The 26,956-nt window shown below is 41.7% G+C and overlaps 1 protein-coding gene across 2 annotated transcripts in view; it reads left to right on the top strand.

Annotated features, from left to right (window-relative positions):
* arhgap21a (Rho GTPase activating protein 21a) overlaps nt 1-26,956 on the top strand; it is a 256,035-nt gene that overhangs the window by 121,361 nt on the left and 107,718 nt on the right. For both annotated transcript variants that reach the window (XM_043690469.2, XM_043690471.2), the window contains exon 5: nt 18,113-18,205. In XM_043690469.2, coding sequence (XP_043546404.2) covers nt 18,113-18,205 — 93 coding nt within the window. The remainder of the gene's footprint in view (nt 1-18,112; nt 18,206-26,956) is intronic.

Raw genomic sequence — 26,956 nt, 5'->3', positions numbered from 1 at the left:
ATAGTAGAGGGTTCTTTTTTGATTAGAAACCTGTGACCAGTGATGTACCACAGGGATTGATGCTGGGACCTTTTGCTGTTCGTCATGTACATTAGTGACTTAGATGTGAATGTAGAAGGTATAATTAATAAATTTGCATATGACACAGGAATTGTTGATTATTGAGTAGGATGATCTCAGGCTGATATTGATCAACTGGTGAATTGGCGGATCTCTGACAGATGGAATTTCATCCTGACAGGTGAGAGGTAATGTATTTTGGGAGGCCTTAAGGATTTACACCATGGATGGAGGTCCTTTGGGAGTCCTGAAGAACAAAGGGACCTTAGTGTACAAGTCCATAGAGCTGTGATGTCAGCATGTATTACCATGGTGGTGAAAGCAGACATGGTGCTTGCCTTCATTGCCAGGTCACAGACTGTAGGAGTAAAGCAGTCTTATTATGACTGTATAAAACATTGTTTAGACCACAGATGTAATACTGTGCACATTTATGGACATCACACTATCAGAAAGACGTGATTGCACTGGAAAGGGTGCAGAAGAGATTCACTAGGATGCTGCCTGGAATGCAAAATCTCCATTATGAGGAGAACATGAGTAGACTGAGTTTGGGTTTGTTTTCCTGAAGCAGAGGATGCTGAGGGTGGCAGAGGCAGTGTCTGATTTGAGGTATACAGAATTATGAGAGGCATAGATAGGGTAGATCGTGACAATTGTTTCGCCATGGCAGATGTGTCTAAGACCAGAAAGCGCACGTTAGGAGATAAGTAGTTTAGAGGGGATATAAGGAAAATGATTTCACCCAGAGGGTGGTAGAGGGTTGGAATGCAATGTCTACATGGGTGTTGGAGGCAGGTACTCCAGCAATATTTAAGAAGCATGTGGATGAGCACTTAAACTGGAGTCAAAGTGTGGTGCTGGGAAAGCACAGCAGTTCAGGCAGCATTCGAGGAGCTTGAGAGTAGACGTTTTGGACATAAGCATTCATTAAGAATGTGGAGGGGGAAGGGGGCTGAGAGATAAATGGGGAGTGGGCGTAGGGTGGGGGCAAGGTACATGGAATGGTGATAAGTGGATGCAGATGGGAGGCGATTGTGATAGGTTGGTGGGGAGGGTAAAGCGGATAAGTGGGAAGGAAGATGGATAGGTAGGTCAGGTCAAGAGGGAGGTGCTGAGTTGGAGGGTTGAATCTGGGATGAGGTGGAGAGTGGGGAGATTTGGAAACTGGTGAAGTCAGTGTTGATGCTGTGTGGTTGTAGGGTCCCAAGGCAGAAGATGAAATGCTCTTCCTCCAGTTGGTGGGTGGCTTTGATATAATGGTGGAAGGAATGTCCAGCATTTCCATGTCCTTTGTGGGGCGGGGGTGTGAGGGGGGGTGGGGTCATTGAAGTGGTTGACCACAGTGTTTTGAAGATGTGGGTGTATTGTACATTTTTAAGAGAGTTAAAAGCTAGCAGAACTACCTGACAGCACCAAGTGTTCTGAATAAAAGAATGCAACATGTGACCCAGCAGCTAGAGTAGCTGGTTGCCTGGAGAAAAAACAAATTTGCATTAGCCAATTAAATTATACCCCCAAAAAATACCAAACTCCAATCAAGTTTGAATTTAGTATATTGACAATATTAAAATCTGATGACACAATTCGATGCTTTGGGGGTATAAGACTGGGAAAGATTGAACAGTTGAGAGAGAGCTGCCAAAAGACCAACAGATGAATGCTTCTAGTAAGAGCTCCGAGATGTACCTGTCTGGAGAAGGAGTTTGCACAGATGTTTTTTTTAAAAAAACACATCGACACTGACTTGGAGAGCAAATCTACCAAGGAAGATGCAACAGCTGGCTGGTTTTGAAATTTGAATTTTTTTGGTAAATGTTACTTGGGGTTTTTATCAGATTATTATTATAGAAAGGAAAGTAAAAAATAGGTTAGAGGAAGGAATTGTAAATAGTTGGTAAATTATTTCTGAAAGTATAATAGAGAATAAAGTTGTTAATTTTTACTTCAAATAGTTCTTGGCCCCTCAAATTTTCTCACATTACTGCATGGGATAAATCTTTTCTGTGTTGCTGGTTTAAATTAAGCAGGAGGGTTTACCCTGTGTCATAACAATGGGCGGTGGGATTGTTTGTTTGGTGCGTACAGACCAGAGATGTCCCATTAACTGCTCCATGAGTTGGCACTCGGTCTCCCTAATTGTAGAGGAGACAACATCAAGAGCAACAAATTCAGTAAATGACGTGGGAGAATGTGCAGGACTGTGCTGGATTTGAAATTGTCCTTTCAGACCTTGGACGGAGGTAACGGGGGGGGGACAAGGAGGTGTGGATGCAAGACTTAGTTGTACTAATTTGCTGCTGTTATTTGTTGAATAGTTGGATTATCTGTTACCTTGATAGTGACTATTACAGTTATCTGTTTTTGTTTCAAAATATTGCAATTTCACCCGTTATGATTTGTGCAACTAAAGTGACAGTTTATGAAATTTGAATTGATCCATTAGTGGCCCAAAATGTATTGTTCAGTTTTAGTTTTTTGGGATGATTAGATAATCATTGTATCGAAGCATATGCAAGTGATTCTTGCTGCATGACAGTATTCATGAGCTCCAACCTTTTAATAAAATTGTCCCATCAGGTTGTTTCATCTTCTCACAGGTAAAGGAAACTTTTTCACAAAAGAAAGAAAAAGGAGTCACAGAGGTTATTTCCTCTGCTGAAGGGTATGCAAGTATTGCATGAAGTAGAGAAATGAACTGCCCTTGGAGGATTAATTTATCCTCCATATTCAAGCATATATAGTAACCAGTTTGGTTTGGCTTGTACTAGTTGGACCCACTAACAGCATCCATCCCTTGCAGCTCAAGTGACTTCTCAGTAAAGATGCTAGCTTAGGTTTATGTAGTGATATCCTGGCTGGTAAGCTGATCTTTGAAGGCACTTTAATATATTTTTCCCTTTAAGTCACACTTTTGTTTTAAGCACAGACCTGCTACAAGCCACAATCTTTTTTGTGCATGTTCATTTTGCAGGAAATTTAAATTCATCCTATTGTATTCTCTTGTGCTTTAGAAAATTATTACACTGTGCTAATTTGTAAGCATGTGGATAGTTTGGAAAGTAAACACAAGCAAAGTTTGTGACAGCACAGATGGTTTATCACATTGGGTTCTGGTTTAATTTTAAAAAGTTCAAATTGTTTTGAAGCAATATTTTTCTGTACACGTGTTGCTTGTGAAGCTGCATAACTTGTTCAATTTGAATTGTTTTTGAGATTGCACTACAAAGCTGAAACACTAACCTGCTTATGTTCAAACTATAAAATTTTAACTCAAGTTTGGCTACTATTACCATTTAAATTTGAGTTGCAATTGACATGCAACTAATTTTTTTTTCCATCTGTTTCAATCATGTACTTGTGATGTGAGCTAAATAAATTATACATTGGCAAAATAACATTGAGTAAATTATACAACAAGTGTGCAAAAGACATGGAGTTATGGAATTAAATAGAAGGTATGCATGTTAAAGATCCATTTTTCTGATTGGTTGTAACTGAATAAGATTCAACAGGTGAAGTGAATGCTCTCAAATTATGGAACTTCATTGGTTTCAATATTCCATGTAATGTTATTAATCATGGAAAGAGCTCAAGAAACTTGCTTTGCTTTAATTTCCTTAACTCCTCTTTCTAATTGACAGTAATATGACTTTGTAAATACAAAAATGTTTAATCCTAAATCAAGTTAAACCATGGCTGAACATAGAGATGCCAAGCCTATTGTTATTTTTCTTTTTAATTTATTCTATTCATTGTGTATATTTACGTTGCATGTTTTCTTTTGCCTAACATATGTTAGTATGGTAAAACTTTTGCTGTCAAAGAAGAAACCAGTCTCTCTCTCTCTCTCTCTCTCTCTCTCATTGGTTTTATTCACACTCTTCAGTATGTCTTAAGTGCAGACGCTATTATACAGAACAACCTTCCAAGGTGGAAACTAGATATTAAATTGGTACCCTGCTACTCATCAAGAAGTCATTGGATCGACAGGCATGCAGAACTGAATTCTACCAGATATCTGGGGATCGCTGGGAGGCAGAAAGGCTGCCAAAATGATGCAAGAACGTGTATAAATGGAAATTCATGGCAATTAAAAGATTGCAGCATCTTTGCATTTGCATGATTTTAATGGCACACCTTCTGGATTTCCAAGTTTTAATTGTACATGTGTATCATAATTATAGGAACTGTTTCACTACCATTACAACAGCAAAATCCAAGCTTGTGTAAAAGGTTAAGTAAATGTGAACAATCGAACCATGATGATGAGATTTAAGCTTTATAAAAGAGGATAGATGTGGACACGTAACATTTTAATGAATGGACTGATCTGTCTGGGTGTTTAATATGAGGTGTCCAAGCATGTTATGGTGAAAATTCACTCTCTGCCCCCAACTATCAATGCCACAACTCCATATCCCATCCATGAATTGGATAGGTTGTGGGCAAGTTAGAATCTCTTATTTTGTGATTGCAGCCCAGTTCAAACAAATGCACTCAAGATTTAGTGGTGGCTCATTTGTATACACATGTGTTCTAGTCTTCACTGTCAGAACTTTGCATGCAGGCACTTTTTGTAGCACTTAACATCCTTATCAGATGTGTGAGGATTTTTGTGCATTGAATTTTGCTAAGCTTAAGTTTAACATCTCCAGCATGAGTTTTCTGAAGCTCAGAAGTCTGAATTGTTGTTCAGATAGATATTTAAAGTTGTGATCCTGCCATCTAAATAAAATGCTCAGTTTTATTGAACAGCAAAAGTTTGGAAAATTCCTGTGATTTTCAGAATTTTGGAGTAGTCAGTATGGAAGGCAAATTGAATGTTTTTGATAATACATTGGAAGAGAAATACCCTCACTTTTGGAGCAGCAATTACAAGCTGTGATATGATCAGGTGCTCAGGAAGGAGGTACTCATTGCAGGGGATACTGCTTGCATTACAGGGTATAGCAACATACGCTGAGCTTCTGCAGTTCCTCTAGAATACCCAATCCGTTAGACCTGGTATCCACACATTATCAGTTGCGCTCAATTTAATTTTTTTTGGTTTCTTTTTGAGTGCTACCAGGGATTTATCATGGCATATGGGGGGCAGTTGAGGGCTGTTGGTCTGTGCTCAGTGGAGTTTAGAAGGATGAGAGAGGAAATTCCATTGACATTTTAGAGAATACTGAGAGGCCTGAATAAAGTGGACATGGAGAAGATGTTTCCACCAGCAGGCGAGACTAGGACTCAAGGGCACAGCCTCAAAGTGAAGGGATAACCCTTTAGAACTGAGATGAGAAGGAATTTCTTGAGCCAGAGAGAGGTGAATCTGTGGAACTCATTGCTGTAGAAGGTTGTGGAGACCAAGTCATTGAGTGTAGTTAAGACAGAGCTAGGTTTTTGATTAGTAAAGGGATCAGAGGTTACAGGGACAAGTCGGGAGATTGGGTTGAGAAACACAACAGCCATTGAATCGTGTAGCAGACTTAAAGTCATAGAGATGTACAGCATGGAAACAGACCCTTCCGTCCAACTCGTCCAGGCCGACCAGATATCCCAAACCAGTCTATTCCCACCTGCCTGCACCTGACCCAAGTCCCTCCAAACCCTTCCTATCCAGTTCCCTTTTAAATGTTGCAATTGTACAAGCCTTCACCACTTCCTCTGGCAGCTCATTCCATATACGTACCACCCTCTGCGTGAAAAATTTGCCCCTTAGGTCTCTCTTATATCTTTCCCCTCTCACCCTAAACCTATGCTCTCTAGTTCTGGACTCCCACACCCAAGGGAAAAGACCTAATACTGCTCCAGTATCTTATGACAATAGGTGCAGGAATAGGCCATTCAGCCCTTCGAGCCTGCACCGCCATTCAATATAATCATGGCTGATCATTCCTAATCAGTATCCTGTTCCTGCCTTATCTCCATAACCCTTGATTCCACTATCTTTGAGAGCTCTATCCAAATCTTTCTTAAATGAATCCAGAGAGTGGGCCTCCACTGCCCTCTGGAGCAGAGCATTCCACACAGCCACCACACTCTGGGTGAAGAAGTTTCTCCTGAGCTCTGTCCTAAATGGTCTACCCTGTATTTTTAAGCTGTGTCCTCTGGTTCGGCACTCACCCATCAGTGGAAATATGTTTCCTATTGCCAGAGTGTCCAATCCTTTCATAATCTTTTACGTCTCAATCAGATCCCCTCTCAGTCTTCGAAACTCAAGGGAATACAAGCCCAGTCGCTTCAGTCTTTCAATGTAAGGTAATCCTGCCATTCCAGGAATTGACCTCGTGAACCTACGCTGCACTCCCTCAATAGCCAGAATGTCTTTTCTCAAATTTGGAGACCAGAACTGCACACAGTACTCCAGGTGTGGTCTTACCAGGACCCTGTACAGCTGCAGAAGCACCTCTTTGCTTCTATACTCAATTCCTCTTGTTATGAAGGCCAGCATGCTATTAGCCTTCTTCACTACCTGCTGTACCAGAATGCTTGCCTTCATTGACTGGTGTACAAGAACACCCAGATCTCTCTGTACTGCCCCTTTACATAAATTGATTCCATTGAGGTAGTAGTCTGCCTTCCTGTTCTTGCCACCAAAGTGGATAACCATACATTTATCCAGATTAAACTGTATCTGCCATGCATCTGTCCACTCACCTAACCTGTCCAGGTCACCCTGTAATCTCCTAACATCCTCCTCACATTTCACCCTGCCACCCAGCTTTGTATCATCAGCAAATTTGCTGATGGTTGCACATAAATGCATTAGACACTTGCTGTAAGTTTTAAACTATATTTCAAGTCTCCTGTAATGAGTGGGGAACTCTGATTCACCTTTCTAGGTGAGAAACATCACCACAACCAGGTACAACCATAAGAAGAGGTTGAAGCAGCTATGGATCAGATTTCCTGGGAACTGTCGTGAGGGACTCATACTATGGTCATGTAGCATTCTAAACTTTTCATTCCAGGAATTAAACTTTAGGATTGTCCTTGGAAAATGACAGTCCAAAATATGCTCCCTTCCGATTGGTTCATAACACCTGTGAGGTGCCCTGCCACTGAGGCAAAGCAGTACCAAACAATCATCAACAGCATTGCAGAGCAAGCTGTTAGCTTGGTGCAGATGTGCTTCTAGGGTTACCCTTTAGTCCTCGCTAGTGAGGGTACCAAGAGTCATAGTGATTTGCCACATCGTTCAGAAGAAAGGATTGTAGTTCGTGAAATTTGAATAGGGTCATCAGTTATCTTCAGAAGAAGAGGAACATGAAAATAGGGAACCTGAGAGATCAGCTATGTACATTGCTACTGTGGATACCATATTACTGCAGAGGTTCACAAATAAAATCATATGACTTGTCCCATCACCAGCATAAACCCACCCTAATCGATTGCACTCAGCAGTCCTTTAGCCACACATTGTAGGCCTATGAATTCTCAGTGAGTTTTTAATTTTTTTTACCATGGGATGTGGGTTTTGGTGATTCTTTCACTCATTTTATATGAATACTGAGTAGATACTTGATGCAATATTTTGCAAGGTATAAAAATGGTGCAGTGAGATCATTTATATGAAATGGAACTTCAACAAAACATTGTCAAATTCCCAAGTGCATATCCTTGGTGAGTTATTAGTTTTCTCTTATACTTATCTCCTAAATTGTGTAACCCCTGTCGAGGTGAATGCCAGCTGCTCTCTTCTTCTTTCTGCTTTAACAACTGAAATTCTTAAGGACCTAGAACGTTCAGGTTTTGGAGCCACTGAGGGTCCTGAAAGATCACCAAATCTGAAGCAGTCGGTCAATGAGAGAACCAATTAAATATGGTCTTCGGTTGGGGTGAGAGATGGGGGCCATTTTGCATGTAGTCCCACTTCCATGACCCCATTTCTGTCATTAACATCCTCCAAGTCTAGTGATAGTGCATCCTGCTGTAATGTAGCTTAATGGTTGTAAGGCTATGAATAATGTATCTATAATCCTGTTTAAGAGGACCGGTTTTTGACATCCAAATTCTGCACAAACCTGCAATAGCCTGCATGGATTTATTTGAGGACTGTGACTTAAGCTCCATGGGTATAGATTCTATGATAACTGAGGTCCAGAAAGTCAAAAAAAAAAGTATAAATTAGTTGTAGCGAAAACCACTGCCTTGATAAGGTTCTGTATACTCATTGTTCAGTCATTGATATAGTCACCATACGTGTGTTTAAGATTTATGTAGTTCTGACACCGCCTGTGAACTGGTTGGAGGGATCTGGTTGTCATTTCTGATCTGTTCTTGATACAAGATAGGGTGACCAATCAGAAATGACAACCAAACTCCTATGACCAATGAGAGTCATGGTAGCACACCAACCCTGCTGCACTGTGCCAACTACTCAAGAAGAATGAAAGACGTCATACCCACAACATGCAGGACCAACATAATATAAAATCCTACGTAATGACTGCAATAAACATTACATTGGACAGAGAAAACTAGCTTTCCGAATACATGAACAGAGCAGCAAAACGGCATGACCAACTCTCCTTCATCTCAATGCATACAGATAAGGAAGGCCATCAATTTGACTGAGACAATGTAACCATCCTAGGACAAGCTAACCAGAAACATACACAGGAATTCTTAGAGGCCTGGTTTTCAACTCTGGATACCATCAATAAGTATATAGAAGTAGACACCATATACAAACCACTGCAGAAAAAAAACGGAAATAACAACACCCATCTTAATGGATGAGATCATATAAATATCAAGCGGAGTAGAACAACAGTGCTTCATGAAAGTTGCACTGATTATATTGTCTAGCATGGTGACAAAAAGTCTGCTTGACAACCCACCAGCTTGGCAAGCAAATCACCAGCCACATTAAGCACCCAGGCGAAAGTGATGGGCTGACGTTTTGAACTGTTTGGGAGTCCATGGGGTGTAGGACACCCACAGTGCTGATAGGAAAGGAATTCTAGGATCTTGACCTAGTGGTAGTGGAAGATTGGCGTTATCGTTCAAATTGGGATCGTGTGTAGCTTGGAGAGGATCTTGCAGTTGATTATGTTCCCGTGTTTCTACTGCTCTGTTGTTTCTAGGTAGAGGTCGTAGATTTGGAAGGTATCGTTGAAGGATGCTTTTGAGAAAGACAGTTTCAAAGACGTATGAAACACAAAAGAAAACGTCTCCTATCTGTCTTAAATGGGTCCCCTTAATTTTAATCCTGGCTCTAAATCTTGTCAGAAGAAGAAACATCATCTCCATGTCTCTTGTCAAGCCCCACAATCTTGTGTTTCAATCAAATCAAGTGACTCTTTTGAACTGATGGGCCAAGGAGTTGCAGATGTAGTTTAATCTAGATAAATGGGAGGTTCTACATTTTGGTAGGGCAAATCAGCATAGGACTTGTACATTTAATGGTAAGGTTCTGTTCAGTGTTACTGAACAAAGGGACCTTGAAGTACAGGTTCATAGTGCCTTGAAAGTGGAGTCACAGTTGGACAAGGTACTTGCCTTTATTGGTCAGTGTATTGAGTATAGGAGTTGGGAAGTCATGTTGCAGCTGTACAGGACATTGGTTAGGCTACTTTTGGAATATTGCATTCAATTTTGGCCTCCTTGCTATAGAAAAGACATTGTGAAACTTGAAAAGGTTTAGAAAAGATTAACCGGGGAATGTTGCCAGGGTTGGAGAGTTTGAGCCATAGTGAGATGCTGAATAGGCTGGGGCCATTTTGCCTGGCACGTTGGAGGCTGAGGGATGATCTTACAAAATCATGAAGGGCATGGATAGGGTGAATAGTCAAGGTCTTTTCCCCAGGGTTGTGAATTCCAAAGCTAGCGGGCATAAGTTTAGGGTGAGAAGGGAAAGATCTAAAAGGGTCCTAAGGGACAACTCTTTCATGCAGAAAGTGCTGCGTGTATAGAAAGAGCTGCCAGAGGAAGTGGTGGAGATTGGTACAATTACAACATTTAAAAGGCACATGGATGACTATATGAATAGGAAGGATTTAGAGCGATATGGGTCAAATGCTGGCAAACGGGACTAGATCCATATAGGATATCTGGTTGGCATGGATGAGTTGGATCGGAGGGTCTGTTTCCATGCTGTGCATCTCTATGGCTCTGTAACTTACTTTTCTACCTATCTTTGTGTTATCAGCAAATTTAGCAGCCTTGCCTTCCATCCCTTCAAGTTTATTTATATAAATTATGAAAGTTGAGGCCCCAGCACTGATCCCTGTAGCACAGTGCCAGCATTTGACCCATATCCCTCTAAATCCTTCCTATTCATATACCCATCCTGTGCCTTTTAAATGTTGCAATTGTACCAATCTCCACCACTTCCTCTGGCAGCTCAGTCCCTTAGGTCCCTTTTAGATCTTTCCCTTCCCACCCTAAACTTATGCCCGCTAGTTTTGGAATTCATAACCCTGGGGAAAAGACCTTGACTATTCACCCTATCCATGTCCCCCATGATTTTATACACTTTCGTTAGATCATCCCTCAGCCTCCAATGTTCCAGGCAAAATAGCCCCAGCCTATTCAGCATCTCACTGTGGCTCAAACTCTCCAACCCTGGCAACATCCTGGTTAATCTTTTCTAAAACCTTTCTGGAACGAGCTGCCAGAGAAGGCAGGTACCATTATAATATTTAAAGGACATTTGGGCAGGAACATGAATCGGAAAGGTTTGGAGGGATAGGAGCTAAATACAGCCAAATGGGACTAGTTTAGTTTAGGAAACCTGGTTGGCATTAACGAGTTGGGCCGAAGGGCCTGGTTCTGTGCTGTATGTCTCTATGACTAAAATAGTATTGCTAACACTTTTTTTCAGAAAGGGAGACAAAGTAGAAAACTACTTTGATTAATTACTTTTCCTCAGTATTTACAGTAGGACAGGAGGACAGTTTGCCAGAAGCCCTAAGAAAAGTAAGTATTGGAAACAGGGAAAGAATAAAATTAATATAGATAAAATATTAATAATGAGGAAATCAATGTAATTCAAAGAACAGTACAGCATAGGAACTGGCCCTTCAGCCCACCAGCGCCAATTCATGATGTCTTTCTAAATTAATTCCACGGTATTCCACAGGCCAAGTGCTCCTGCCATTTCAAACCTTATCAGCTAAATCTACTACTTCAACTACAGACAATAATCCAGAAATTGATTACACAACATAATCCCCCAGTCACCAAACTCAGGTCTCTCACTCCCACTCTCCAATCCTAGCAGGCCACAACTACAAACAGTAGTTTCTCTCCAGACACTGCTCACTGTTTGCACACTTGGTTTCCTGAGCAGTCAAGCCACTTTGCTGTCGCCCCTCGACTCAGATCCATGTTCAATTTGACTGACCTCCATTCCTCAGGTATTTATCCTAATGCTGTTGCTGTTCACCCTAAAGTTTGCGCATCTTTGTTGTTGCTGCTGTCACTGTGTGGACTGACCTCGATCTAGGCCAACACTTCAGGTATTTATCCTATTTCTGCTGCCGTTGAACCCCTTTCCTTTTCTGTTGTTGCTGCTGCTGCTACTCAGACTAACAAGAGTGATAAATTCCCAATACATGACAGTTTCCTTCTGAGGATGTTAAAAGAAGTAGGGGAGCACAATGAAAATTATACTTAAGGCATCTTTCGTTTCCTAGATACAGGTGTCATCCCTCTGGATTGGAAAATTACATATGTCACTCTGCTTTAAGAAGGGCAAAAAAATGAAAACCAGGGAATTACAGATCAGTTAGCCTAACGTCTGTGGTAGGGAAATTGTTGCAGTCTATAATCGAAGGGGAGATAACTGAACTACTCAAACTTTCAGTTGATCAGGGAGTCAGCATGGATTCATGAAGGGTACGTAGAACATAGAACAATACAGTGCAGAACAGGCTCTTCAGGCCTCATTGTTGCACCGACCTCTGAACTATTCTCAGTTCATTCCCCTATGCTATCCCATCATAATCCATGTGCTTATCCAAAGACTGTTTAAATCTCCCTAATTGGCTGAGTTAATTATATTGGCAGGCAGGGCATTCCATGCCCTTACCACTGAGTAAAGATCCTGCCTCTGACATCCATTACTCTTCAATTTGTAGTTATGCCCCCTCATCCTAGGAAAGACTTTCATTGTCTACCCTATCTAATCCTCTGATCATCTTGTATGTCTCTTATCATATCCCCTCTTAGCCATCTTCTCTCCAATGAGAAAAGACGCAAGTCTCTCAACCTTTCCTCATAAGACCATCCCTCCAGACCAGGCAACATCCTGGTAAATCTCCTTTGCAATTTTTCCAGTGCTTCACATCCTTCCTGTAATGGGGCGACCAGAACTGTCCACAATATTCCAAGTGCAGCTGCACTAGCGTTTTGTATAGTTGCAGCATGACGTTACGGCCCCGGAACTCAATCGCTCTATCAATAAAACCCAACACACCGTATGCCTTCTTAACAGCACTTGCCTAATACACCTCATTGAATTTATTTTTGAAGAGTTGACTTATGGTAGTGGATAAGGGAATGTCCATGGACGTTGTTTATCAAATGTCTTTTGCAAGTCGATATAAAGTCCCTCAAGAGAGTTACTAAGGTAGAAGCTCACAGAACTCACAAATTACTGACATGGCTAGGAAATTGATTGAGTGGTAGGCAGAAGTTAGGGATAATGGGTAGGTGTGCAAATTGGCAGGATGTGACCAGTGGTGTCCCACAAGAATCTGTGTTAGGGTCTCAATTATTCATATTATTTATTAACGACGTGGATAATGGCATAGAAAAGCATCTATCCAAATTTGCTAATGACACAAAGTTAGACAGCATTGTATACAATGTAGATGATAGCATAAATATATAAGGGCATATTGATAGACCAGATAAATAGGTAAACTGTAGTTTATGGAGTACAATGTAAGCAAGTGAGAGATTATTCATTTGGACTGAAAAAGTATAGATCAGGGTACTTTCTTGATGCTACCAAGTTAAATAGTTGATGTCCAAACAGACTTTGGGGGCTTAGATCTTCAAAATGCCATGAACAGCTACAGAAAGTAATGTTCATGGAAAGCTGGCCTTTATATCTTGAGTGTGCAGATGTTACACTGCAGTTATCAAAAACACTGGTTAGATCTTTCTTGGTGTAGTGAGAGCAGACCTGAGCACTACACTTTAGGAAGAATGGAGGCTCCATCTACCACTCCCTGAGAAAAGGAACAGGAAGTGACTTCACCACAGGAAATGACATCACCAACCCAAAGAAACCCAAACTTATAAATAGAAAGCAGGAATTTTCAGCATTGCTTCGTGTGAGGTCCACTGAAGATGTTACCTAGTAAGGTAACGAAACGTCTGAAAATGAACCTTTCAGCTCAGCGAGCAAACCTACATCCAGAATATATTGGAATTGGAGAGAGTACAACATAGGTTTCCAAGACTGATACGGGGATTTGACAGGGTTTAAATTATGAGGAGGGATTAAAAAATCAAGCCTGTTTTCTCCAGAATTTATAAGGTTGTGGTGTTCTGATCAAAGTCTTCATGAAAAATAACAGGAAAAGACAGAAGAAATAATTAAAAACTATTCCACTGATTGAAGAGACCACTCAGGAAAGACGTTAGGAAGCACTTCTACACAAAGGGTAGATGTTGTTTGGAACTCTCCTCCATAAACCGCAACGGATGCTGGATCAGTTGTTAATTTTAAATTTGAGGTAGATAAGCTTTTGTTAAGCAAAAGTCTTTTAATCTATTTGGGCCAGAGACCAAAACTGCGCACACTATTTGAAATGTGGTCAAACTAAAGTTTTATACACCTGCAACATGACTTGCCAAGTTTTATACTGAATGTCCTGACTGAAGGAAAGTATGCCATTTGCCTTCTTTATCACCTTATCTAGTTGTGTTGCCATTTTCAGGGAGCTATAGACTTGCAGGCTAAGATTCCTCTGTATATGCTACTGAGGGTACGCCGATTTACAGTACATTTTCCTCTTGCATTTGACCTTGCAAAATGCTTCACCTCTCACTTGTCTGAATTAAATTCTATGCTGTTTCTCCATCCAACTTTCTAACTGATAGATATCCTGCTACATCCTTTGACAACCTTCGTTATCCACAATGCCATCGATTTTCGTATTGTCTGCAAACTTCCCAATCAGACCAACTATATTTTCATCCAAGTCAGTTATATACATTAAAAACAGCAGAGGTCCCAGCACTGATCTTTGATATTAGTAGTATATTGGCTGGCTAACAGAAAAAAAACAGTACACATAAATGGGTCTTTTACAAAATGCCATGTACAGAGGAACCTCGATTATCTGAAGGATACGGGCAAGGGGTATATCATTCGGTTAATCGAATGCTGCAAAGCATAGTTTAGGCAAGCATTGGAACCTTGCGATCTTGCCGGATAATCTGAAATTTGGATAATCGAATACTGGATAATCAAAGTTCATGTGTACACATCACCCTCTGTGTGAAAAGGTTGCTCCTCAGGTCCCTTTTAAAATCTTTCCCCTCCTACCTTAAATATTCCCTATAGTATTTAACTTCCCTACCTTGGTGAAAAGACCTTTGCTATTCACCTTATCTATGTCCCTCATGATTTTGCAAACTTTTTATAAGGTCACCTCTCAGCCTAATCTCCAGGGAATAAAGTTCCAGCCTCTCCTTGTAACTCAAACCCTCCAGTATCAGTAACGTCATTGTAAATCTTTTTTGCACCCTTTCCACTTTAATAGCGATCTTGCTATATTAGGTCAATCAGAATTGTATGTAGTAATCCAAATGTGGCTTCACCAGAGTCTTGTACAGCTATAACATGACTTTGCAACTCCTGTACTCATTGCTGTAACCAATGAAGGCAAGCATGCAAAACGCTGCCTTCACCAACCTGTCTACCTGTGATGCCACTTTCAAGGAACAATGTACCTGCACCCCAGGTCTGTCTGTTTGACAACATTCCACAGAGTCCTACCAGTAATTGTCCTCATTTGTCTTACCAAAGTGCGACACCTTGCATTTATCTGAATTGAACTGCATCTGTCATCCCACTGGCAATCTAATACTGTAGAACTGTTCCTGAATTTAAAGAATTCTGAAACATTTTGGAAGAAATAAAACCAATGCATGAACCACCTGACTTACTGACTCCTTTTAAGAGGCTCTGATGAAGTTCATCAGGACTCAGTGGCTTAGTTTGCAACTAGGACATTTTCCTCAGCACTACTTACCTGTTGATTGCAATTTTCCAGAGTTCCTCACTTCCTCTTAGTTCATATTTTAACGGCTATTTCTGGGATTTTACTTGTACCTCTCTAGTGAAGACTAATGCACAGCACACATTCACCAAATCTGCTTCCAGCTCCTTTTCCACTAGTAATTCTCAGGCTCACTTTCCATAGGAAAAAGACTCCCGGTGATAACTTTTAAAAAGCATTTATAGGCACACACCACATTTCTGGTTAGCTTTCTCTCAAACTCTATTTTTCCTTCTTGATTAATCTTTTAGTCATTCTTTGTTCTTATATTTGTCCAATCTTTCTGACCTGTCACCTGTCTCTGCTTTTTAAGTTTGATTCTAATTTGATACAAGTCTGATACTAGAAATTTCCATGAATCTGAACTCTAGTTTTTAATCCTTGTACTAATGGGAATCGTTTCTATCTATATACTTTGCCCAGTGCCCTCATGATTTTAAATACCTCTGTCAGATCCCCACAACCTTATCCAAAGCAAACAATCCTGAACAAACCCCAACTTTTCTAATCTATGTAACTAGTCCCAAGGATGACAAACGATTCTCATGGATCGTATCTGCACCCTGGCTCATGTCTGTCTCTCCTTCCTAAAGTGTGCAGCCTAGAACTGGTCATAATGTTACAGTTGAGACTGAACCAGTGTTTTATGCGAGTTGATTGTAACTGTTTTGCTGTTTGTAATTGTTGCCTCTATTTATAGAGTCCAGGATCTTGTGTGTTTTATTAATCTCTCACTCAACCTCTCCGGCTAGCATCACTGGTTTGTGCACACCTATCCCCATATCCTTCTGCTTCTGCATCCTGTTTGGAAATATATCCTTTATGTTGTCTCTTTGCATTGTTCTTATCATAGCAAGTTATTTTACACTTATGCATTTAGTCATGCCCTTGTCCTCCTATTTCAGCAACTTGTCTGCATTTAAGTCCTACGCTGTCTTGTAGGTTACAGTACTTCTGAACTTTGTATTAGCAACAAATATTGAACTGTGGCCCATGTCTACGTGGGTTTCCAGCGGGTGCTCCGGTTTCCTCCCACAGTCCAAAGATGTGCAGGTTAGGTGGGTTGGCTGTGATAAGTCAACCATCATGTCCAGGATTGTGTAGACGAGGTGGGTTAGCCATGGGGAATGCAGATTTATAGGGGTAGGGGGTGGGTTTGGGTGGGATGCTCTTCAGAGGGTTGGTATGGACCTGATTGGCTGAATGGCCTGCTTCCACACTGTAAGCACTCTATGAAAAAAGACACTTGCTATTAAACAGTCTATTTTTACATTTCTGACTAACTTCCTCTCATGCGACAATTTAGTTAACCTGATTAAACCTTTTTGTCATTCTTTTAGGACTGAGATAAAGGAAAACTTTTCTCTTAAGGTTGTGTAATGATTTGGAGGTTCCGGTATTGGACTGGAATGTGCAAAGTTAAAAATCACACAACACCAGGTTATAGTCCAACAGGTTTATTCTGACGCATTAGCTTTTGGAGTATAAGAGTTTGTCTTACAATCTTATGAAGATGATGAAGGAGCAGCGCTCCTAAAGGTAGTGCTTCCAAATAAATCTGTTGGACTACAACCTGGTGTTGTGAGATTTCTAAGGTTGTGTAACATTGCAATAATGTCTGTTGAGGTGGAGGTCACTAAATATTTTTAAGGGTAAGGGAGTGTCTAGTGGGGGCAGATGGTGGTTCTGTGGTAGTGCTATTGGACTCGTAATATAGAGACCCAGCCTAATGTTCTGGGGATATTAGTTCAAATCTTACCAAGGAATTTGAATTCAATAAAATTCTGAGCTGAAAATCTAGCTTGATATCAACCATGTAGCCACTGATGATTATTGTAAAACTCACCAAGTTCTTTAATATCCTTTTAGGGAAGGAAATTTCCTATTTTAGCCTGGTGTTATCTATCTCAGACTGCAAAGCAATGGGCACCATTGGGCAATAGGTGCTGGCTTGCAGCAGTACCGACGTCCCATAAATAAAAAGAAGTCAAAGGTAATCAAGGAGAGATGAGAACGTGGAACTCGGAACTCATTTTATTGTGGAGCAGGTTGAAGGACCAAATTGCTCACTTCTGGTTTTAATTCATTTTTTTTTAGATTAGATTACTTACAGTGTGGAAACAGGCCCTTCGGCCCAGCAAGTCCACACCGCCCCGCCGAAGCGCAACCCACCCATACCCCTACATTTACCCCTTAACTAACACTACGGGCAATTTAGCATGGCCAATTCACCTGACCTGCACATCTTTTGGACTGTGGGAGGAAACCGGAGCACCCAGAGAAAACCCACGCAAACACGGGAAGAACGTGCAAACTCCACACAGTCAGTCGCCTGAGGCGGGAATTGAACCCGGGTCTCCGGCGCTGTGAGGCAGCAGTGCTAACCACTGTGCCACCGTGCCGCCCACTGTGCCACCGTGCCGCCCATTTGTTGGGGTTGTTGTTGCAGGCATTGGAATATTTATAGTTTACCAAGAGCAAATAACTTGATAACATTGTTTTGTTGTGCGTGTTTCAACAGAATTATTTTTGGTGGGTTATTTTTGGATTGTATTAATCTGTAAACCTTAAATCCTCATCGAGCCAGAAAGCAGCTGATGTTCTGTGCCTAATCAGGTTTTGATGACTGTTATTTAATTCATTCAGATGAATCCCCTTAACTTTGATGATAAATGGAATTAAGTGGAATTTGTTTTGAATAGTCTTGATATTAATTAATTAATACTTTAAAAAAAAATATTTTCAGCTTGAAAATTTCATAGTCTAGTGTGAAACAAGCTCTCTTAAATTGACTAATGAGCCTTCCTTTTTTTATACAGGACAAACTAAAGGCAAGCTGGAGCCCATGGACACCATCTTTGTTAAACAGGTTAAAGAAGGTGGACCAGCGCATGGAGCTGGATTATGTACAGGTACTAAGATGCTCGTTTAAGAACACAGTTCATGAAATGAGTGTTATGCACTGGGCTTTTAGAAATGTTGAGTCAGTTTCATATTTAAAGCCATAGCTAGAGCATACAGAATATGGAGTCATAGAGGTGTACAGCATGGAAACAGATCCTTCGGTCCAACCCGTCCACACCGACCAGATATCCCAACCCAATCGCCAGGACCCTGCCCATATCCCTCCAAACCCTTCCTATTCTTATACCCATTCAAATGTCTTTTAAATGTTGCAATTGTACCAGCCTCCACCACTTCCTCTGGCAGCTCATTCCATACTTTGAGGAAGCATTGCGGCTCCTGTTCTGTATTCCTAAGATATATTCCCTGAGCGGCAGGTCATATCTAATGATACTGTAGTTGTGCTGGCTGTTGCATAAAGGTAGTCATGCAAAATTTATTTCCTCTACCTGAATGTCTTTTTAACCAAACTCTTACTATGTATAAATCCATTTATTGCTTCTCACGTTTTCAAGAGTACCATTTTCTATTCCTGGAATTCATCATTTTTCATTGGGTTTGACACATCATTTGGCTTTTTAATGGCCTGAATCATAGAGCGAACAGTGTTCTGATGTAGGATGTGGGATTTAGGTTGTCACTTAGGATTTAGGAGTGCACTCTCTGCACTCTGAAATTTGTAGTTTGCAAGTGGTATTTGCATCAATGTTTGAGCTTACTGTTTAAAAAAAGACCAGGGTACTGTGTTGCCCATTGTGGGGAACTGGTTGCGACCCCCTGTCAGTTCCAGGGGGGCTGCTCAGTGAAATCCTTAGGCCCCCACTATGCCTTCCTGGTAATGAGGTCCTTGCCAGTCGCCATCCTGCCCTCTGAAAGTTACCGGCCGGTCGGTAGACTCATGCGGTGACTAATGTTTCAGTTCCATTGTGACAACACAAACAAAAGGTGTAGAGAAGACAGGATCATATCGTGAGTGGAGGCAATGTGCGAGGGAGGGTAGGAGGGTTAGAAGCAAAGTCTTTCAGCAGTGTTGGTAACAAGGAAACGTAGGTCAGTTCTTCTGCCTTCTGACTTAATCCCAGGGAAATTTTGTTGCTGATGAGACATTGTTTCAGGACCTCCTTCACAATTAAATGAGCCTAACTGCCATGTTTCATGCTCTGACAGGCTCCATTGAATCTAGCCCAATAATTTGGAGCTTTCATAATTTCCAAAAACAGCTTTTCAAAAAACGCACTTTTGAATTCAAGTTGCAATGAGTGTCCCTTGCATTTTTGCATTCCTTTAGAAATGGCTTTAAAATGCCCTGGACCTGACCAAGTTGAAATGAGTGTGATAAGTTTTTACTGATTATGCCTCTTTACAAGCATTTGAGGGAGTTTCAAGACAAAGGTACTGGTGCAGGTTTTCAAGTTAATAAAGTGCATTAATTTTGTTCAGAAACTGACTGTGCAGTAAAGTTAGGAGAATGATCCTAAAGGTTTTTTCAAAGTAATTTTCAGTGAGGGTATGCATTATCCAGGATGCTGCTTAGCATGATGCAGGGTGCAATATGTATTTTTTAAGAGGCCTTTGTGAGGCTTTTTCGAATGACACATTTTTGATTTCAGTAACTTAAGTTTTGGCTATCAGAGTTTTTTCTTTCATTCTCACCTAATTTACTAGGTATGCAGTCACAGGTTAATACCCTCTGAATTTGTGATTACTTGTTAGATATTTGAAACATTGTTTGAATCATCTACTCCTGTTCTAATCAAGTCTGTTTTGCCACTCACTTAGATCATGGCTGATTATCTATGTTAATAACACTTTCCCTTAATTTTATTAATCTCAAGAAATCAATTGATTTCTGTCTTGAACAAGCTCAGTGTTTGAGCTTTATCGCCGTCTGGTATGAGGAATTCTAGGATTCACCATTCTCCAAGTGAAGAAATTCCTGTTCATCTCAGTCTTAATCTCAGGAAAAAAAGGATATCATTTATGTTCCCTGATTTTAGATTTGCCAGACAATGGAAACATCGTATCAACATCCACCCTGTCATGGTCTATAAGAGTTCTGTTGGTTTGAATGAGTTACCCACCTTCTGTCTACCCACTCTTGGGGATGTAGACCCAGGATCCTTAAGCTCTCTTCATAAAACAATCTGGTGAATTTCTCTTATGCTCCCTATATGGCAGGTATATCCTTTCTTAAATAAGGGGACCAAAACCATAAGGAATGCAGCAGATGAGGTTTCAGCAAACTCCATATATAACTGCAGTAAGACATCTTCCTGCCTGTACTCGATCTCTTGGCAATGAAGGCCAGCACACCATATGCTAATTGTTTGCACCTCATGAACAAAGGCATCCAGGTCACTTTGGGCATATACACTTTCTGATCTCTTGCCATTTTAGAAATATTCTGCTTTTCTGTTTTTTTCTCCTAAATTAGTATGTTCCATCTGTCATGTGCTAGTCCATTCACTTAGCCTATCTGAAGTCTTCCTGAAAGTCGTCTTGCATCCTCCTCTAAACTTGTGTTCTTACCCAGTTTGCTGTCACCGTCAAATTTGAAACTAAAACAACTGGTCCCCATATCCAATTCATTTATATAGCTTGTGATTAACTGTAAACTTAGCAATTTTCCTTATGACATCCAACTTGTAATAGCTTGCTATATTGAGTAATCAGTTTATTCCTTCTCTCTTCTTTCAGTCCATTAACCAATCCACACTAAAATAGAACAAAGAACTGTGGATGCTGAGGATCTGAAGCAGAAACAAAAATTGCTGGAGTTACTGTGCAGAGAAAGCAGTATTAATGTTTCAATTCCAGTGACATCTCTGAAGAAGCTTTATTCGACTCAATACGTTAACTCTGTTTTCTCACCACAGATATTGTCAAAGTTTCTTCAACTTTTCTGATTTTCTTTCAATCCATACTAATATGGTTTTCCCAGTCTCATGTACTCTAATTTTATTCACTGCGATCTCATCATTCCTGATGAAGGGCTTATGCCTGAAACATCGATTTTCCTGCTCCTCGGATGCTGCATGACCTGCTGTGCTTTTCCAGTGCCACACTCTTCGACTTTTATGAAAAGCCATCTGAAAAATCCAAATACACTGCATTCTTTTGTCAGCGTGACAGGTAGTATCCTAAAAACAAACTCCTATCAAGTTTTTCAACCATGATTTTCCTTTTTATAAGTCTGCTCAATCTAACTTTCCAAACCTACTGTCTGGTTATCGCATTTTTTAATAATTGATTCTCACATTTTTCGAAGTGCTGATATCAAACTGACAGTCCTATTGTTCTTCACTCTCCCCTTTCTTCTCTACAATGGAATTCACTATCACAGAAAATGGCTGAGGCAAAAACATTGTGTTTTTCAAGGACGCAGTATATACAGCTCTTGTGGCTAAAGGGATATGAGGAGGGCAGTATTAGGATATTGAGTTTGATTATTAGCCATGAATGGCAGAACAGGCTCAAGGGGTCAAGTGGCCTACTCTTGCTCCTATCTACTACATTATACATAAATAGTTACATTTTCTTTCCACTTGCACTTCTCAGCCCCTAGGAAACATTCCAGAATCTAATGATTATTTGTTTGTTTGTAAAGAACTTGAATATTGTTTGAAGGAAAAAGCCACATCTTGTCACAACTTTTCACCTTGCATTCATCAGGGCAATTTGCAAGACTTGCAAGATAAAGAGCCACAACAATGTATCTATTTTTAAGCAATGAGCTGAATAATTTTGAAAGCTAACAACCAATCCATATACCAGTTCTCCATCCACCACCTTCAATGTTATAGGACTGAATTGGTCTAGTGATTTTATCAACTTGGTTCAGTACTCTTCACGAATATTAATTTCTTTTAATTCCTCAATTTCACAGCGCCTGTGTTTTTCTAGTATTTGAGATGTTTCCTTTATCTTCTGTGAAAACAAAAGCAAAGTTACTGTTTAATGTAGTGTTTCATCAGTAGCGAATAGCCTACCAAGGAGATTAGTCCCAGTTCTAGTAAGATGCAGTTTATCCATCGTGTACAGGTCCTACTTGCCCTTTAACTGAGCAGAAAACCTCACAAAAATTGCTCCACATTTATTCTTCAGCCACATGGTCAATCGCTGAGTTCTCCCATTTCTATGCTCACTAGGCCATTAGACTAGAAGTAAAGATTAATGCTTTAGATGTCCTGCTTTCATTACTACCTACTCAAAATTAGCTTTAGGGGCCTCATTCAACTGATCTCTCGATATTCGCCAGAAGAATACCCAGCAGCAACTCTGAGACATCCTTTGTTCTGGTGCCAGGAAAGTAACAGACCATAGCTGAAAATGTGTTGCTGGAAAAGCGCAGCAGGTCAGGCAGCATCCAAGGAACAGGAGAATCGACATTTCGACTTTCCTCATACCTGAAGAAGGGCTTATGCCCGGAACGTTGATTCTCCTGTTCCTTGGATGCTGCCTGACCTGCTGCGCTTTTCCAGCAACACATTTTCAGCTCTGATCTCCAGCATCTGCAGCCCTCACTTTCTCTCAAAGTAACAGACCATCTTGGAGTTATCGAGTCATTCAGCCTGAGAGTCAAAAAAGCTTGTCCATTCCCCTAACTAATGAATCCTCTGTCATTACTCCGCTTGTCTGTTTCTTTCTCCCTTCCTGTACAGCTGAGCAACTTGGCTTTGACTGCACTCCTCTGACGATCCAATATGCTCACTCCAGTAGCCAAAATGACAAACCGCTGAGCAAGCAGAAACTAACAGGATTCCTGCATCAGGACTGGCACATGGAATTTAATTTACATAAATGTAAGGTGCTGCATCTTGGAAAAGCAAATCAGGGCAGGACTTAAACACTTAATGGGAACATCTTGGGGAGTGTTGCTGAACAAAGCGACCTTGGAGTGCCGGTTCATTGTTCCTTGAAAGTGGAGTTGCAGGTAGGTAGATTAGTGAAGGAGGAGTTTGGTATGCTTACCTTTATTGGTTAGAGCATTGAGTATAGGAGTTGGGAGGTCATGTTGCGGCTGTACAGGACATTGATTAGGCCACTTTTGGAATACTGCATGCAATTCTGATCTCCCTCCTTTGGAAGGATGTTGTGAAACTTGAAAGGGTTCAGAAAAGATTTACAAGGATGTTGCCAGGGTTGGAGGATTTGAGCTATAGGGAGAAGATAAGTAAGCTGAAACTGTTTTCCCTGAAGTGTTGGAGGCTAAGGAGTGACCTTAGAGGTTTATAAAATCATGAGGGGCATGGATTGGGTTGGGGGAGTTCTGAATTAGAGGGCATAGGTTTAGTGTGAGATGGGAAAGATTTAAAAGGGAGCTAAAGGGCAGCGTTTAAATGCAGAGAGTAATGTGTGTATGGAATGTGCTGCCAGAGGAAGTGGTGGAGGCTGGTACAATTACAACATTTAAAAAGCTCTGGATGAGTATATGAATTTGAAGAGTTTAGAGGATTATGGGCCAAATGCTGGCAAATGGGACGATTCAGATATTTGGTTGGCATGGACAAGTTGGACCAAAGGGCCTGTTTCCGTGCTGTGCATCTCTATGACCTACCTGGTTTTCTTGGACTACCTAGCAGTTACCCATTTCACTTCTACCACCATGTTCTTAGCCTGTGGTGTGACCAGCTACCTGAGCATGCTGTCCATGTAGCTGTCTGCCTCTTGAATTTCTGCAGCTCGTGACACTTGCTGCACAAGTGGTCAGCTGCGTAAGAGCACAACAGCCCAGATGCTACAGAAAACAATCCATGGGTTAACTATATTTTACTTCGCTTACTTATCGAACAGCCACATGAACTATCAACAGTTGCTTCAGTTTTGAGTCAGTTTCTCTGTAGCTACCAGGACATATACTAGTAGTAGGTAAGGCAGATGAACTTAGGGCTTGGATTGGGAATATGATGTTATTGCTATTACTGAGACTTGGTTGAGGGAAGGGCATGATTGGTAACTAAATATCCCAAGATATTTCAAGCTGGATCAAGAGGGAGGTAAAAGGGGTGGAGGAGTTGCATTACTGATCAAAGAAGATATCACAGCTGTGCTGAAGGAGGGCATTATGGAGGACTCAAGCAGTGAGGCAATATGGGCTGAGCTTAGAAATAGGAAGGACGCGGTAACGATGTTGGGGCTGTACTACATGTCTCTGAATAGTGAATGTGAGATAGGGATACAAATATGTAAACAGATCATGGAAAGATAAAGGAGCAACAGGGTGGTGGTAATGGGTGATTTTAATTTTCCCAACATTGACTGGGATTCACTTAGTGTTATAGGTATGGATGGAGCAGAATTTGTAAAGAGCATCCAGAGGGTTTTCTAGACCAGTATGTAAATAGTCAAAGTCTGGAAGGGGCCATACTGGACCTGGTGTTGGGGAATTAGCACGGCCAGGTGTTTGAAGTTACAGTAGGGGATTACTTTGGGAATAGTGACCACAATTTCATAAGTTTTAGATTACTCACAGACAAAGGCGAGAGTGGTCCGAAAGGAAGAGTGCTAAATTGGGGAAGGCCAACTATAATAATATTCGGCAGGAGCTGGGAAATGTAGATTGGGAGCAGCTGTTGGAAGGGAAATCCACGTTCGAAATGTGGGAGGCTTTTAAACAGAGGTTGATTAGAGTTCAGAATAGATATGTTCCTGTGAAAATTTGTTTTATTTCAAAAATATACTTTATTCATAAGATATTTTGATGGTCTGCACAGTTGGTCATGCCATGCATACGTAAACATTCCATTCCTTTGCATACAGAGATCAGAATTTATCATTTGTATATACAGGTCTCTATGTTTATCAATCATATGTCCATACATTTAGCTGAGGCGTCAGCAGAGCCCAAATGACTGTGTGGGCCCCCTGTTCTTCTTAGACAGGCAGATGTTACACGGTGGTCTTTCCCCACCGCGCCTTGGCGGCAGCTGCCCCAAGCTTCAGCGTGTCCCTCAACACGTAGTCCTGGACCTTGGAATGTGCCAGTCTGCAACACTCAGTCGGGGTCAATTCCTTCAGCTGGAAAATCAACAGGTTTTGGACCGCCCAGAGAGCGTCCTTCACCGAGTTGATGATCCTCCAGGCACAGTTGATGTTCGTCTCTGTGTACGTCCCGGGGAACAGACCGTAGAGCACGGAGTCCCGCATCACGGCGCTGCTCGGGACGAACCTCGACAAACACCACTGCATTCCTCTCCAGACTTCTGCGTAGGCACGTTCCAGAATGAGGTGTGTGACAGTCTCGTTCCCCCCGCAGCCACTTCGAGGGCAGTGTGCGGTGCGGCTGAGAGTCCGGGCGTGCATAAAGGATCTCACAGGCAGAGCCCTTCTCACCACCAGCCAAGCCATGTCTTGGTGCTTATTGGAAAGTTCTGGCGATGAGGCATTCTGCCAAATGGCTTTGACAGTCTGCTCAGGGAACATCTTGATAGGATCCACCATCTCCTTTTATCGAAGGGTTTCAAGGACACTACGTGCTGACCACTTCCTGATGGACTTGTGGTCAAAGATGTTTTTCTTCATAAACCTCTCCACGAAGGACAGGTGATACGGAACAGTCCAACTACTCGGAGCGTTCCACGGCAGCGAGGCCAGGCCCATACTTCACAACACCGGGGACAGGTAGAACCTCAGTACGTAGTGACACTTGGTGTTTGTGTACTGGGGATCCACGCACAGCTTGATGCAGCCACACACAAAGGTGGCCATCAGGGTGAGGGTGGCATTGGGTGTATTTTTTCCCCCGCTGCCCAAATCTTTATACATTGAGTCCCTTCGGACCCGGTCCATCTTTGATCTCCATATAAATTAGAAGATGGCCCGGGTGACTGCAGCGACACAGGTTCTGGGAATAGACCAGACCTGTGCCACATATAACAGCAGTGACAGTGCCTCACACCTGATGACCAGGTTTTTTTTCCGTGATGGAGAGCGAATGTCGCTTCCATCTGCCCAATTTCTGCCTCACTTTGCTGATATGCTCCTCCCAAGACTTAGCGCATGCCCCAACCCCCCCCGAACTAAATACCCAACACCTTCAGGTGGTCGGTCCTGACAGTGAAGGGGATCGCGGATTGGTCGGCCCAGTTCCCAAAGAGCATGGCCTCGCTCTTGCCTCGGTTTACCTTGGCCCCCCGAGGCCCATTCGAACTGGTCACATATGCATAGGAGTCTGTGCATGGACAGCAGATCTGAGCAGGAAACGGCGACGTCATCTATGTACAGGGAGGTCTTAACCTACAGGCCCCTGCTGCCAGGAATAGTCACCCCTCTCAGGCTCGCATCCTTCCTGATGGACTTGGCAAATGGCTCCATGCAGCACACAAACAAGGCAGGAGAGAGAAGGCAGCCCTGCCTGACTCCAAATCTGACTGGGAAGCTATCTGATTCCCACCCATTGATTGAGACTGCGCTGACACTGTTGGTGTAGAGCAGTCTGATCCAGTTGCAGATTCCCTCCCCAAAGCCCATTTTGGAGAGAACATCTCTCATATATGTGTGTGATATCCTGTCAAAGACTTTCTCCTGGTCCAAGCTGATCAGGTAGGTGTCCAACCTTCTGTCCTGCACGTAGGTGATTGTATCCCTGAGGTATGTGAGACTCTCAGTGATCTTCCGGTACAGCACAGTTTGGTCAGGGTGAATCAACGACCCCAGAGCAGACCTGACCCGGTTGGCGATTACCTTTGACAAAATTTTATAATCCGCATTCAATAGTGAGATTGGTTTCCAATTTCTGAGTTCCTCCCTCTCCCCCTTCC

The sequence above is a fragment of the Chiloscyllium plagiosum genome, unplaced genomic scaffold, assembly GCF_037043375.1.
Source record: "Chiloscyllium plagiosum isolate Xiang-an unplaced genomic scaffold, Cpla_swu_hap1 HiC_scaffold_5, whole genome shotgun sequence".
NCBI classification, from domain to species: Eukaryota; Metazoa; Chordata; class Chondrichthyes; order Orectolobiformes; family Hemiscylliidae; genus Chiloscyllium; species Chiloscyllium plagiosum.
The sequence above is the reverse complement of the archived record's forward strand: the minus strand, read 5'-3'. Positions and strand labels throughout refer to the sequence as shown.